Source organism: Candoia aspera, chromosome 2, assembly GCF_035149785.1.
Source record: "Candoia aspera isolate rCanAsp1 chromosome 2, rCanAsp1.hap2, whole genome shotgun sequence".
NCBI lineage: Eukaryota > Metazoa > Chordata > Lepidosauria > Squamata > Boidae > Candoia > Candoia aspera.
In genome coordinates, this window is record NC_086154.1 from 140,159,466 (window position 1) to 140,175,115 (window position 15,650).

Consider the following 15,650-nt stretch of genomic DNA (forward strand, 5'->3'; position numbering starts at 1 on the left):
ATCTGTTCCCTGGGCAGACTGACACACTTGCAGAACAGAGCACCAGGCTGTAGTTAAGTGGTCATTTTTATTTCTACAAATGTCTATGGGGTTGATGTGGGTTGGCAGACTTCCTTGAAAATCTGTGTAAGGCTAATTTTCCACTTCTTTATTATCTTAAAAGTAACTTTTAAAAATTAAGTCAGATAGCATGAGGAACTTGGGTGGCACCAAGGGAAATACCTTGGAGGTCCTTAGACGCTTCTGGGGACCATAACATGGAACCCAACAGAATGGAAGAGATTGCCTGTTCTGCTAAACTTTGACAATGCCTGAATCATTGGTGTTACAGTTACTGGTTATCTTTTATTAAATTGCAAGAGAATCAATCCCTTTCCTATCAAGATCTTGAACAAAAAGAACCTTCACTGAAGTTTCACAATCCAGCATTTATTGTACCAGACAAAAAAATGGTTTAGACTGATCACCAATCCATACAGCATATGCCTGTATTGATGTGATGCTTTATTTTATTCTACTGAAGAGAAGCCACCCTATTTATTTCAATAGAAAGATGACCTGATGCTCTGCTCCGATCACTCCTATAGTCAATACCAACCATGCAGAGACACATAAGCAAGCACCAAACTTTAGGCTGGGTTCATCTGGATTTATTTACTAGAAAAATGAATTGTGAATTGTCCTGGAGGTGTCAAGGAAGGCAGCAGTATTCCTTCAGCCTTGCCCCTTCCCTTGGGCCACAATTCCTCATCTCCAGTCACCCATGCAGTAGCCCAGATTGTTCAACAGCATTTGAATAAATCATTGTCTTGCTGCACAAATTTCAGCCAGGTTCACTGCTTGAGACTTCACAGAAGGAACAGCCAGCCCCATACTTCCATGAAGCTTTGTTACAAAGGCAGCATTTTTATTGCAGTTCACATACTCCTATGTCTAAGGCCCTTTAGTATGCGAAACAACATGGCTAGGAAGATCAGCCTACAATAGCCTTTCTCCCAACCCTCCACCACATTTCTTTGCTAGATTCAGTACACAAAAGATGAGTCCTAGCTTTCTGTTCCAGACCTGAAGATAGTCAAAGGGTAGCCTGTACACTGGAGCAGATTTGCCCCCCATTCAAATGTTCAGACCTAAAGAAAAAGAGATTGCTGGGAGGAGGTCAACACAACACAAGGAAAGAGTGTCCTCTCCTCTGATTTGACATTTCAAGGCACACAGGTGAGTCATACAAACATGAGATAATTCCTTCCAATTTATGAGGGCTTTGGAAACAGAAGGGCACCAGTTGTAGCTCTCCACTTTATTCATTCTTGTGGTGAATCAGTGGGAATTTCTGTATGGGGCTCCCACCTCTCTCTCTCGTGCATGCCTTTAATCATTTTCAAGCCAAGATTTGGGCGCCAATATGCATTTCTGATGCTGAGGATTGAGGCCAATAGCTTGTAAAAGGAGGGTGCCACAGCTTGGCTCCTGAAGAAATGCCACTGTCTCCATCTGAGGCAGCCTACAGAAGCCATTAAGGTGCAAGAGGAAACGTGGCAGTGGGTGCTTTAGAGAAACTCACTTGACAGCAATAGCTCTAAAGGAGACAATTCACAGCTCTGAGTAGTGCTTGCCAATGTCTTATGAACATTCAGATGAGATTCTAGCGACAAAACACATTGGTCCTCCTGACGCACATGAGTGAAAAGGTGCCAGCCAAATCCTGCAGAGGAACCTCCATGGACACCAGAGTTCTGAAGACTGGCAAAAGATCAGAAGTCTAAATCATCTGATTCAGTCCCACCAGTGGTAGGAAGCTCTTCCTGGTTACGCCCCCACACAAAACGGTAGTTGATTTCCAGTTGGCGTTGCCGCTGCTGCTCTTTGTGTGCTTCCTCTGTGCCCTGGATCTAAGAAACAAATATCAAAGCAATCAGACACACAAATCCGTGTAAAAGGCAAAAAGCAAACTCTTAAGAACTTCTGGCCAAAGCACTCTGTTGCTATAAGGGGAAAAGCCTAAAGGCAGGGGCTCCCTCCCATTCTTCCTCAAAGGGGCTGAGAAATGCTGCCATTATTTAACTGGGATTAATTTGCAACAACAAACTAGCTGAAATGCATGGGAGCACTTCAATTCTGCTGTACAATCTGATCTGTGTTTTCATCTTTGCCACCTTTAAGAACATTCCAAAATCCACCGACAGGCCCCCTTTGCCAATAAGCAAGGAGTCGAATGCATCTTTACACAAAGGGAATCCTTCTCACATAATGGGACTTCTCACTTTTTCCCCCTTGCTGTCCTACCCTTGTCCCCCAAATGTGGAGGACCCTCTTGAGAAACTCCCAGCCTGAGTTCTCCTTCACTGCCATGATGTGCACAAAATGCTGCTCCCCCAATGAAGTGCCTAGAGCCAGCCTCCTAGCTTTTTATGATCCAAGCAATTTCTCAATTGGGCTGGGATGATAGGAGGGAAACATTTTCCCCATTATACTAGTGTTGGTATTGTAAGTCCTTACCAAAATATTGAAGAAAATGTCTTTGAGGTTCTTCGTGTCTTCTTCTGAGAGCCAATGGGTGTCGTCATCATCTCCAAGGCCACCAGTTGTCAAAATCTTGATTTCAATTTTACCTGCCAGTCATAGAGAATCAAGCATTAGTTAGCTCCAAGAGCCTTGCAGTAGTCATCTCCAATTTACTGCCATCCAGATATACTGAAACTACAATCCCTAGAATCTCCCTCTTGCTATTATGAAAATTGGAAGACTCAGGGCAGCATCTTAATAAGAGGAGCAATGGCAAGAGACAGAACTCCTGGAAGACTCACCTGGCTCCAGCCTTAGGCCCAAACCCAATGTCACCTTAAATATGTGACTGTCACTGGCCCACAGCTCTTCCCTGCTCCTGCCACTATAATCTGGCAGAACAGAAAATGTCACATGATGCTACTGCCAACAAGCTGAACGGAGGCAGGCAAATACTGAGCACACTGAGGCCTTATTTTCTAGGAACCGAGAAATGGAGTTGGCACATCCTGGGAGCCCATTTTTACTCCGACCCTTAGAGCACCAAGTACCCATGAAAAAACAGTTCAGGGCAAAGTGAGGTTGGTTTAACACCCCTCCCTCTTCTGTTAGCAAGGCCTTTAAGAGCCATATAATAGTTTTTATAGAGCCATATGATAAAGGTGGTGGTGGTGGTGGGGGGGGGGTTGGCAGATCACAGGAAGGCTAATCCAGTATCATTAAGCCTGATATCTGAGAACAAAATCCTGCCATTTGCTCAGTGTATATTCTTTGTTATGTCACTAAAACAACCAACATAAAAAGCCAAAGTCTTAGATCATAAACTGATAGGAAGTACCAATGCTTAGGATAATAAATCAGTTAAATTAACAGGAAAGCAAATCTCCTAGCCTTTAGAAGGGCAAAACAGATTCTCTGAAAGCTATGAAAAACCCACTAGTTTTCACAGGGAAATTTGGTTTATTCTTGAGCAGATTTCACAAAGCAAGCAGCTGTTGTAACACTAGATACTTACATTTGACCAATATTTTCAGGGGATTAAAACATTATTTCATGAACCAGAAGACTACTTTATTGGATCAAGGACTGGCAACCTGAGGCTCCCAAGTGCCTTCTTGGTGGCTCCTGGAAACCATTTGATCCCTAGCTGCTAAATCATTAAATACTAAGACCACCACTTCTCACTATTGGAAGGTGGAAGATACACCAAGTAGAGTGCAAGCCTTAAGTGTACTAAGGGAGGAATGGAAGAAGGGAGGGAGGGAAATCTATTCCCCCACCAGAAAACCCCTGCAGAAATACCCTGAAAAATGCTGACCCTGCAGTGCCCATATGGATGGCAGAGCCCCCTCCCCATTCTGCATCTTTGTCTTTCTGCTGCAGCCCTCAGGCCCACCCCATAAGTAAATCCCCAGCCCCCAAAGGTTACCCACCTCGGTCTAGATCACGGTTTCCCACATTGTGAGGTGTACCTCCCTTGGGGACGTGTAGACAGAGTCCAAGGCAGATGTGAAGAACCTTTTAATTGTTTATTATTCCAATAAATCCACCTTTCCCTAAGTTTCACTGTATTGTTTTCATTGTTCATTTGCATTCATTTTGGTGTTTGGATTTTTAGGGGCGGTGTGTACATTAAGATTACACTAAAAGGAGGTGTGATGGCAAAAAGTTTAGGAGCCCCTGGTATAGATTATGTAAAATATACAGTCTATATTATATGATCTAGTTTACTAAAGTATAAATACATGAGAATGGGGACATACATAAGCTCCCTACACAGTTGCTTGCAATTCTTTTTGACAAAACTTGCCTCTTTCCAGCTCCATTAAGAAATGGGTAAGATCCTGCCACTGGAAGAAGTCATTATCATTATTCTTCAAAGGTCTTTTTATTTCCTTTATGAAACGTAAGCTTGTGTTTGTGTGCATGTGATGCATCAGAGAGATATACACACACATATACATGTACATACACACACATGTGCATATGTGTTTATGTATATACATTGCTTGATAATTAGTTGATTGAAATTACTCTTCAATAGCTTTATATTTTAGTAAAAAAATGAACATTATGGTTTGGCTTCAGAGAATTATTTTTAGTACACATGTATTTAAGGCAAAATACTTAAACTGGCAGATTTATTTAAAACAACAACAAACAAACCAAAAGAATCCAGGTGGCAAGTTCTTGGAGCCCTGCAAATGATTGTCTTATTTTACCTTCTCCTTCCTGTTAAGACTAACAGTTTCACCTGCACCTCTAACAGCTGATCAAACAAGACTCTCCACCATTAATGTCATGGCTTTGGAAAATACTGGCTGGTCATTAACCATATTTTAAGAAGGGTAACCTAAGGGGCACTGCAGCATCTTTATGCCTGTAGGATTTAAGTCCTTTGGATTCATTTTGAACAACCTCTTTTAAAAGGTCATATCTTACGCTGCTCATTTCATTACCTCCCCCTTGGTGAATAGCAGGACTCTTTATATCTTAGGTAAAGTTCCTTTTTTCTCTTTAAAGAAGGACTGAACATGAAATAAATTTTACAGTGATATTTCAAAAGCAAGGTGGCCATTCTTTCAAAAACACACTGCTTGCCAAAAAGGACCTCCCAAAATAAGGTATCTGTATGAACTGCAGGTCTTGCATGTTCATGGGTATTGAGTGTGTATAGATAATGTCTACTGTGTCCTTTTAATATTTTTAATGAAATGCTCTAACTGGCAGCTCTCCTCTATAGTCAACTTCCAAGCAGAGGCCTTTTCTAGCACTAGTACCTACAATCATGGGATCTGAAATGCAAGGACAGAACTTGGGACAGTTTGTACATGGGAGGAGAGGTGGTATGAGGAGCTAAAAATGTTCGTTCTACCAGTCAATAAAAGGCTTTCCCAACCAACCTCATTACGTAAAAAATGGGGCTAATTTTGGCCTGAGAAACCTTCCTAGAAAAGAAATTAATCAATCAATATATTGAGGTTATCAACTCAGCATCCAGACACCCATGACGTCATGCTGCTTGCAATTCTGGACCTCTGGCAGCCTTGTGCCCTTAACCACTCTGTCCTAGAACAGCCCCCCTGACAAAGCATCTTACCCCTCAACCTAAGCATAATCTCCTATCATCACCCCTGCCCAGGGAGCATGACTGCATTACCTTCTGCCTTCAGGCCTTCCTTCTCCAAGAGGTCCTTAACCACACTCTCTATGTGGCGCAGCTGTGGGTTGTCCCTGCTCATCTCTTGGACTCGCAGCTCCTTCTGCTGAGCGCTACCTGGCTTTACTTTAGTGACCCTGACTTTCACGCGCCCGTCTGGGTCGCCATCTGAGATAAAAAGGGGGACAGAGGCATGTCAGTATGCCAGCATTTCTGACAGGGAAGTAAAGTGCAAACTGCAAGGTGCCCACTAGCAAGGCTGTGTACAGTCTGCCCATAAGATAATTATATTATAGCCACCCACTCCAGTAGACTCTGGGCAGCTTACAAATGGAATGGATGGACAGAAGCTCCCATATGCCAATTCAGTTGCATCGCCTTAACAAATTATTATTATTTACATAAAGCGTCTGAGCAGAAGACTGAGGCCTTCAAAGCGTTTGAGCACTTTTGCAAAAGCAGGAGGCTTCTGGACAGCAGAGGAAAAGGAAGGCAAGAAGTCCCAGAAGGTTGGCCAGGTGGACAAGACTATACCACTTCTGACCCCTAAAACTGAATGCAGTCCGCTAGTAATACATTGTCATAGCTTCAGGGCTCAGTAAACCTCCTAGTTCTGATGCCTGCCCAAGAATACCAAAATCTGCCCTGGCTCTTAAAGACTACAAAGACTGCAGGCTATACCTGCTGGGCTGCATTCAGCTGGTAGTTCAGAAGTCATACAGACCTGTGTACAGTGTTAAGAAGGCAGGGATTCTGGACAAATGCCAATTCAACGGCACCTTGCAAAACCCAGCTTAAGAACCAAAAATACATTTCTTGCCCTCAAGGACTGTAGCTGTCTGAATTATAGAATATCAGAAGGAAGATAGGAACATTGAGCTGGGTGACCCAAACTTCATTGAGCTGCCTTCTCCCTGATTAGAAGGAACAAAATGCTAGGGAAAGGAAGCACAAATAGCAGCATTTATGCATAGACATAATGGAATCAAATGGAAGAGCATTCTCAAAAAAGGCAAACGCTGGGAACATTGACAATGAGCAAAGGCCAAAATCATTTGAAAGCAAAGAATTATTTATCTTGGAATAGAGAAGAAGCAAGCCATTAACAGTGCTTTAGAGAAAGCAATTTCTGAGGGAGTTGGTACAATGCTTTCTTGGAAACTGCATCTTGGTTCCCACAAATATTGTGCTTCCCCTTACTCAAATCTAGACTAATGGTTAGGAAATAATAAACCCATCCGTGATACAAACAAAATGGGCAACATCAAAATAATAAACAGAAAATATACAAAGTCATGAGCCCACCAGATTCCAACCTTCCGATACAACATGCCCTCCTTCCATGCTAGATGGAACAACAAGGTCTTAATTGCTTGCCTGAAACTCAGGAAGGAAGGAGCAGACTGGATTTCCATGGGGAGGGAATTCCAGAGTATGGGAGCAGGAAGCGAAAATACCTGCTTCCAAGGTCCCATCAGATGACAGTCTCCTACAGAGAAGGCCTGGAGGGAATTGACACCTATTCAATCTGACTGGACAGGCAATTAATTCACAGGGAGGTATTCCCTCAGAGAATTGGGTCTGGAGCCACATAGGGACTTAAAGGTAACACGTGGCACAGTGAATCACCTCTAGAAGCCAAATGGCAACCAATACAGCTCCTGAAGCAGTGGGGCACTGGGATAGCCTCATCACTGTGCAGACCACTGCATTTTGTACCAGCTGTAGTTTCTGAATGCTTTCCCAGGGCAGCCCCATTTAAAGGGCATTACAGCAATCCAGGCAGGAGGTGACTAAGGCATGACTGATTGTTAGCAGGTCCTCCCACTCCAGGAATGGTCGCAATTGACACACATGTTGTAACTGTAGAAAAGCCCTCCTGGCTGCAGCTGAGAATCGCCTCTGAATGGGGGAATACTACTGCGTGCAGAGTCAAATAGGGTATTTCCCTGGAATCTTTTGGCCCAGGAATCCAAAGTCTTCATCTTGAAGAGATGCAGTCTGAATCTGTTCCTCCCCTTCCAGACCCCGACAGCCTCCAGACCCTGGGACAGGACCTCTACCACACCGCCTGCCTGGCTCAGAGCTGAGCTGTATAGCCGGTCTATATCGGCATACTGATGATACTAGACCCGTGCAAATGCATGACTACCTCCAGTAGTTTCATTAGGTGTTAAAAAAGAAGTAGAGCGAGCCCAGAGGCACTCCACATAGTAGAGGTCTCTGGGCAGATCTTTCTTCCTCCCATCGGCTGGAACTACCCCTCAGAAGGAGAACTACTGCAAAACAGTGCCCCCCAGATCCAATCCAGCAGAGATGGTCGAGAAGGATACCATGGTCAATGACATGAAACTATTAGGAGAACTACTAGCTACCTTGCCTTGATCTCTGATTGGGCCAAGGAAGCCATCACTTAGTGCAGTTTATGGGAAATAATGCCCCCTGCTGGCTGATTCAGAAACATTATCCAAATTATCAACACTCAAGATAACATTAATTTTGTTGCTTCTGGATCCTACCAGTGGTTGGCTCTGGTGCATTTTCTTTAGCAGTGCTGCTTCCATCTACTGCCTCCTCCTCCTCCTCTTCCTCCTCCTCCTCCTCCTGCTGCTTCTGCACCGTATCTCCTTGATGTGGGGCTTTGCCAGGATCCAACTTGTCAATGAGTTTGTTGAGGGTAGAAGCCAAAGACTTGGAGGCTTGTTTTCGGTCAAACTCACCTTTCAGGCCTTTTGTTTCCAGTTCATCCTCAACCTGTTGGTAAGCAGTAACAGATTACTAGATCAGAGTTCTTCAGAGGTATCAGAGTTGAGCCTGAGTAATTTGTTCAGCAGGCTCTATAATTTTTGGCAATTCAGTGCAAAACTTGGATTCATGAAGCACTTTTAAAGCAAGTTTCTAGACACTGTGATGATTCACATCCCTTTTTAAAATGCATCACAAGCTGGCAAGAGTGTGGGAGAAGGAAAAATGTGGAATGTGACTACACCTTCAGCATGCATGTATTTAGAAGTGAGGAGGGAGGGATGCAAGAAGGACAATGTATTCTGGTGCTATCCTTCCTGCTGCAAGCCCATCACTTTGCTTCAAGACTCTCAATATGTTGAAGGGTATATGCCTATAGTGAGGGACCTGGCTTTACTGTACATATGCAGTTCCCATCACAACATTTAAAATCCTCTGCAGTCAGGGTCAAAAACCATGCCATAAGCCAACTTCAACTGAGCAGGTTCTGATCCTCTTTCCCAGAATTATAAGGGTAGTAGAGGGAAATAAACAAACAAAAAGATACAGAAAGAATGGGGCCTACTCTTCTCCCCCAAGCAATCTATAGGGCACATAGGGCTCTGGGAAGCTTGCAATATGAAAGGGGAATTTTACTGGACTATCTTGAGTTCATTCATTACATTATAGAATCATTTTGCACTTCCTCTCCAATCTTTTCCTTGAAGCCCTCTCCCCCACCCAATCTAGGACTTCACTTTCTCCAGTATGGAAAGAAATGGGCATGCATGGAAGAATAGATCAAAGATTGGGAACACTTAGTAATGGTCCCCCTACTCTTTTGGGAACAGGAATTCAGGAGGTTGGACAGAGAAATGGAGCCAGTCCCATGGATCCTGACCTCATCAATGATGTTGTCAAACTCCTTCTCCATCTCGGTTTTCACCTCCTCCTTCAGCTTGGCCATTTCAGACTTAGGCAGCAGAATATCTTCCAATTCCTTCTCAAATTTCCCTAGCAGATCTTCTTCATCTTCCTCATCCTCCTGAGCTCCATCTTCAGGGTGTACTGTTTCTGAGTCTGCTTTACTTTGGGGTGGGCTTTCATGCACCGTGTCATCAGATTCACTAGCTTTCTCTTTGCCCTAAAGGGACATGGGGGAGTTCAGAAACTGCAAAGGGGGAAGACAATATCTGGCCAATCCACCCAGTCTAACTGTCAGCTCAAGTTAAAAAATGTAGAATGCTTTTAGAGCCACAAGCAGGCAAAGGGTAGAAAAAGGGCTTCCAGGCATTGTGGGTTGGTGGGCACATTCAGAAAGGACATTGGGTATACAAATCAGCTGCTTTGGGGAAACAAGGCCAATTACAAAATATGGTGAATTGCCCCTCTCCCTTTCTTTGTGCATTGGTGTGAGTCTATTGATACCCAGTACCATACTGACTGGGACTTTTAGAAATCAAAATCCAAAACATCTGCAGGGTACCGAGATGGGGAAGGTTGCTCAGCAGAGCTACATGGGCAACAGAGTTGCCTGTCTTTGTAGTAAACCGGTTAAGGAACCAAGCTAGAAACCAGGAGCTGAGAGTTCTAGTCCCGCCTGAGGCATGAAAGCCAGCCAGGTGACCTTGGGCCAGTCCCCCTCTCTCAGCCCAACTCACCTCACAGGGTGGTTGTTGTGGGGCAAATAGGAGGAAGAAGGAGTATTTGGTATGTTCCTTGCCTTGAGTTATTTATAAAAATAATAAAGGCAGGATAAAAAAATCTAAATAACCCCCAAAACCTGAGCCAGTTTAGGAAGTTCTACTAAAAAGCCTTACCTTTCTGGCATTCTTCATCTCTTGAATAAACTGAACCAAGTCCCCAGGGTTTCGAATAACTTTGAAATGTATCTTCTTCTTAAAATCTGGAAAAATACAGACAAAATTAACTCAATTTATTTGGAGATCAGGTGCTTGCAAGAAACGTCCCCAGAATATATACACAGCACCTAGTAATGTTCAATTCCGTAACCTGTGTCAACTGTATGCAGGTTTGCACATATCCATTTGTATAATTTATTCTGGGTCTGCAGACAGATGCAGAACCCTACCTCTTCATTAGGGTTCCTTCATTGCACCAAGCATAATTTACATCTGCTAACCAGATGCTTCCACAGGTTCCCTTTCTTTGTGCAGAGCAACGTGGTTCACTTGTCCTATCCACTGACACTCTGCATGCTGTATTTGCCTCATGGTTTCCTATCCCTATAATAATGAGAGAATATGCAGCAAAACTACATACCTACATATCTATAATACCAGGCTAACCAAATTGAAGCAAAAATGCCTCCCTTATGTACTACACATTATACAGCAGGGCATATTTAGACATTTGGAATGCGGTTTTTAGGAAATAAGTTATGAGCCCAATAAAAAATAACGAACTAAAGGACTTAAGTAGATGCTAGCAATAATCTTCAATGTTCAGTTAAAAGTATAAATGTCTAAGTTGTGGTTAGCGGTTGCAGAAACAAATGGAAAGGAAGTGGAGAATGCGTTACCAGAAAGTTTTCCTATAACTTTTTTAATTATGCTTAATTGTTGCTTCTCTTTGGTTTGTTCTGTTGTCTAGTGTCACTAGCTAATGCAGACTTCTTTTTCCTTTGTATTTTACTATTTTAACAATTAAAATACCTGAAAAAAAGATTAAATGTTGCTGCTGAGTGGGCAGTTAGCCCCCTTAGAGGCAGTTAAAAACATAAATGCTTTATATGAGAACTGGAAGTGGAAAGCATTCAAATTTCCTGATTGTCAGTTCCTGCTGAGAAACAGAGAGGGTACACTGAAGTCCCAAGTGTTCTCTTGGCTCATCTCACTTCCATGGCATCTGTTCAGATTGTACTCTACAGAGCAGTTTTTCTTAACCTTGGCAACTTTAAGATGGGTGGACTTCCCAGCCAGCATGCTGGCTGGGGAACTCTGGGAGTTGAAGTCCATCCATCTTAAAGTTGCCAAGATTGAGAAACACTGCCCTAGATCCAACCACAAAGCACTTTTTGATCTAACAGTTACCTGCTAGGTGACTGTCTGTTGTCTTCATGCCTGGTTCTTCCTCCTGCAAAAGGAGAAAAGAGAAATGGCTCTGTTTTACGTGCTGCATATAAAAAACACTGCCGCAGAGATGAACGGGGTGGGATTTCCGAGTGGCACATCTTTGAGCTTTGCCATTCATTCTGCCAGATGGATTTGTGATCTGGGTAATTCTTCCATTCCTAACTGATGTACTCAGCCCAACATACAGGTAGTCCTCACTTAACAACCATTCATTTAGTGATGGTTTGGACTTATGACGGTGCTGAAAAAAACAACTTACAACTGGTTCTAACACTTACGACCCTCGCAGCATTCGCCACGGTCACATGATAGTGATTTGGACACTTGGCAACCAGTTTGCATTTATGACAGTCACAGTGTCACGTGATCGCCATTTTTGACCTTCCTAGCTGGCTTCTGGCAAGCAAAATCAATGGAGAACTGTGTGATTCACTTAATGACCAGATGGTTCACTTAACCCCTGTGGTGATTCACTTAACAACTGCTGCAAAAAAGGTCGTAAAATTGGGTCAGATTCACTTAATGATGCTTCACTTAGCAACTGAAATTCTGGTCCCAATTGGGGTCATTAAGCGAGGACTACCTGTACTGTTTTTTTGGTATGCGTTGAGGCTGTTCTGTGCATGTACCACGGTGGCTAATTCCTAACCACACTATTACAAGCCTAGGAATCTCTACTTGCACTTTTCTTTAGGTAAGGTTGCTCTTCCTCAATAGGATCATTGTACGGGATGATCTTTAACCACAGAAATTTCCTGGCTTTTAAAATCTTCAAAGGCTGTATTATTTGCCTTCTCTTTTTAAAAATAAAAATAACTGAGTAACGAAAAAGAACTTTTTCTATAGCATCTAGATAATGGAATTCCCTCCTCCCTTGATATGTGGCAAGCTTTAAATTTTTAATTTTTAAATGCACTTTATAGGACTTTTAGTCAGGAAGGCTTCTTATAATTAAATTTGCCCCCACCGACTCCTATTTTGACTCCTATTTGCCGGAAACGTGCTCTGTTATTTTTTCAGCATCAACAATCTTTCATTTCTCCTTTTAATTTCCTGCACTTCTCTTGCTGGTGGCACTTTAAGTAGTTTTAGCTCTGATATTTTTAGTCTTTGTTGCTTTTAACAGCTGTTTAAATGTAATGCTTAAGGAAGATTTTTACACTGATTTTAGCTGCCTTCTTACTATGTTTACAGTAAGTGTAAGTATCAAGTAAAATAAATAAATTCATTTTACCTACATTCAATCATCAGAAAATATTCTGAAAAGGCAGGACGCAAATGCATACAAAATTAAATTAAAATAAATCACTGAGTATAAACAAATCAGATGCTATGAGAAAGATGTGCAAAATAAAGGCAAGACCATCTTGCTGCAGCACAAGAATATCTCACAATCCAAAAGGAAGCAGGATCAGTTTTGAAATAGGAATCCATCCTTAACGTCAATAGTTTTTGAATCATTTAAGCTGAGATATGGTGATAGGAGGTTACCTTTGTTTGGTCTGGCATCTGGGCTGCTTTCCCATCTCCATGCAGGACCCTCTCCAAGAAATCAGAATCATCCCCAGCTTCACTCTCAAGAGGAGGAGAAGGGACTGGAGCCACTGATCAAGGAAGCAAAGCAGAGAGCATCAAATGAGAGGGAAATATCTGAGCCAAGCAAGAGCATCTCTGTAGCACCCTTGGGCCAGGCATTTGTAGGCCAAGATGACAGCATGCAGAGAACCTCATGTCCTATTTAGAGGTTTCTAGTCCCTGCGTTTACAAAGAAGGGGGCTCAGAGGAATTGTTTGAGAGCTGGTTCTCACACTGATAAGAAATCTAGTAGAAAGAGTTAAAATGAGCATGGAAAAATGAACTAGGACCTTGCCACCTTCATTTGCCCATAGAAGGTTTCTCATTTGAAAGTAGAGTATTTGCCAGAATGTTTGTTTGTGTGGCTACTTTAAGCTTCTTTGTAATAAATCTTACTAATCAGAGTTCTGGGAGACTTGCTCTTTAGGATTAACCTTTTCCCACCCAAGATGCTATACAAGAAGTTCAACAAATTCTGAGAAGCCCCAGGAGGGATGTAGTGAGCAGAATCTTCCAAGTCCTATGCCCATCCCATGTAACTAGCAAAAATGAGAAAAAAGGTGATCTAAGCCAGCACATGCCCATGCAAATAGTTTTTACAGTCACTTTTTGATGCAGAATTTTTATTATCTAGTTCAGCCATTTTAGGGTTTGATTTTTTTGGCAGTATCACACATAAGGATTGTGGGCTTAAACAGAAGGCATTAACTTAGCCCATAAGGCAAAAATGTTAATTTTTCTCAGAGCAAGGAACTAGTTACGCTTAGCTTCAGTTGCAAAGTCACTGCTCCTCTCTCCCTAAATTAGAATCAAGGTATAAAGACAGAGTACTGAGAGATTTATAATGAAATGCTACAGAGCAGTGATGAAATTTGCATTTAAATGGGTAAACATTATAGACCTTGCCCTCTCCTGGTCATTGCTGAGTTAGGAAATTTTAATTTACCCACTTGAATCTGAGATTATTCTACAATCAAAAGCACTCTAAGTTATACCTGGAAGATTCTTACTTTTTTAAAAAAAAAAGCATTGAAGAGTGAGAGAGACACTCTGTGAGTCACTCTGGTTATGGACTGATCTTCTTCCAGAAATCAGGTCAGTAACTGAGCTTTATTTCAATACCAAGATAAATCCTGGCTAGGGATTTACCAGTTATAAAAATAGCTGGTTGATTTCTTCATGGCCTTACACTGATCTGTTTTACTGACCTTCTTTCTTTTTTTCTTTCTTTCTTTCTTTCTCTTTCTTTATCTATCTATCTACCCACCCACCCACCCATCCATCCTGAATTTAGTTACCGCCTATCTCAAAGAGCGACTCTGGGTGGTTTACAATAATATCATCATGAGATCTATAGTTCAAATACTCTTTTGTATTTATTATTTAATGAATTTTTATACTGTTTCCTATGCCCAAGGTATTTCCCCCCCACTACTGGATAGCTCAGAGCCAAGGTGCAAATCCATTTTTATTCAGGTAGTTACCACATCATCAAGGATTGTTAGGAGGTTGTGACTTCCAGTGGGGACCAATGGTGGCTTGAGCTGTTTTTTCCCCACTGTCTGCAGACTGACCTGTCAGACCGGGTTTTTTTCTTGGGCTCAGGCAGGTTTCCTTGGAGCCCAGAAGTGTGTGTTCTCCGGACAGCTGGTCCAGAGCCAGAAGACCGCAAAATGGCGTTTTGCAATCAACTGGTAAGCGATCAGCTGGGAGACGGGGCCATCATCTTTTTCCCAAGCTGCTCTGAAGCCAAAAACGGACCTTAAAGCTACCCACCTCATTTCTACAGCACTAAGTATTCTTGTTTAAATTTTACCAAAGAGAGGCTTTCTACAATAAAGAAATGTGGAATCTCTTGGTGACTTTCATTATTTTTGAAAATTATTAATTTGGCAATTTGGCTTTTTATATATTATTTGTTAAATTGAGATTTAAAGAATTTTGGTTTTTTTTATTCCTTTTTTTATCAAAGTGATTTTTGAGGAATATAAAACTTTCTCTTCTTCAATGAATCTGCGGATTGGAGTTCTGATCTATTTGCTTTCACTTTCCCGTGGGAATGCTGTTTGTTATTACTTTTTATTTTCCTGAATGGCCACACCGGAGATAAAAAGGCTGGAGAGAGTATTCAGTCACAGCGTTAATGACTTTACCTTCCTGAGGCACTAGAGGGCGCCACAATCTCGCTTACTGTTAAGAAATATGGAGGAAATTAATTTGATATTTAAAGATCTCCACAATGCTGTTATTCAAGTCTTGGAGCATTTCTCAGAATTTGTGGAGTCCAAATTGTCAAAGAACCAAGAGAAACTGATATGGCTGAAAACTACTTAAAGAGTAAAGTGGTTTCTCCAAAGAAAAAGATGAGAATTGGTGACTTACGTTAAAATAGTCAAAGGAAAATTGAGTTGTCGAAGGTTGAAGACAGGAATACTGTGTTGCCACCACACCATGATCAAGAAAGAGAATTAACTTCTAGAGGCTGGAAGATTTTGGATGAATATTTGGGCTTTTTAAAACAGGTTGTAGAATTTGAAATTGACAAGAAGAAAGCTCTGCATACAGTACTGAGATATGTAAATACCCTGGTT

The 15,650-nt window shown here is 42.0% G+C and overlaps 1 protein-coding gene across 2 annotated transcripts in view; it reads right to left on the reverse strand.

Annotated features, from left to right (window-relative positions):
* Window positions 1-408: 408 nt before the first annotated feature.
* Window positions 409-15,650, reverse strand: part of OS9 (OS9 endoplasmic reticulum lectin) — a 38,738-nt gene continuing 23,496 nt past the window's right edge. The window contains exons 8-15 of one of the 2 annotated variants that reach the window (XM_063293897.1): window positions 12,976-13,088; window positions 11,443-11,485; window positions 10,210-10,295; window positions 9,291-9,533; window positions 8,185-8,419; window positions 5,666-5,833; window positions 2,500-2,612; window positions 409-1,892 (exon numbers count right to left, since the gene is read on the reverse strand). In XM_063293897.1, coding sequence (XP_063149967.1) covers window positions 1,755-1,892; window positions 2,500-2,612; window positions 5,666-5,833; window positions 8,185-8,419; window positions 9,291-9,533; window positions 10,210-10,295; window positions 11,443-11,485; window positions 12,976-13,088 — 1,139 coding nt within the window. In that variant the 3' untranslated portion in view covers window positions 409-1,754. The remainder of the gene's footprint in view (window positions 1,893-2,499; window positions 2,613-5,665; window positions 5,834-8,184; window positions 8,420-9,290; window positions 9,534-10,209; window positions 10,296-11,442; window positions 11,486-12,975; window positions 13,089-15,650) is intronic. The other variant, XM_063293898.1, reaches the window with a different exon arrangement.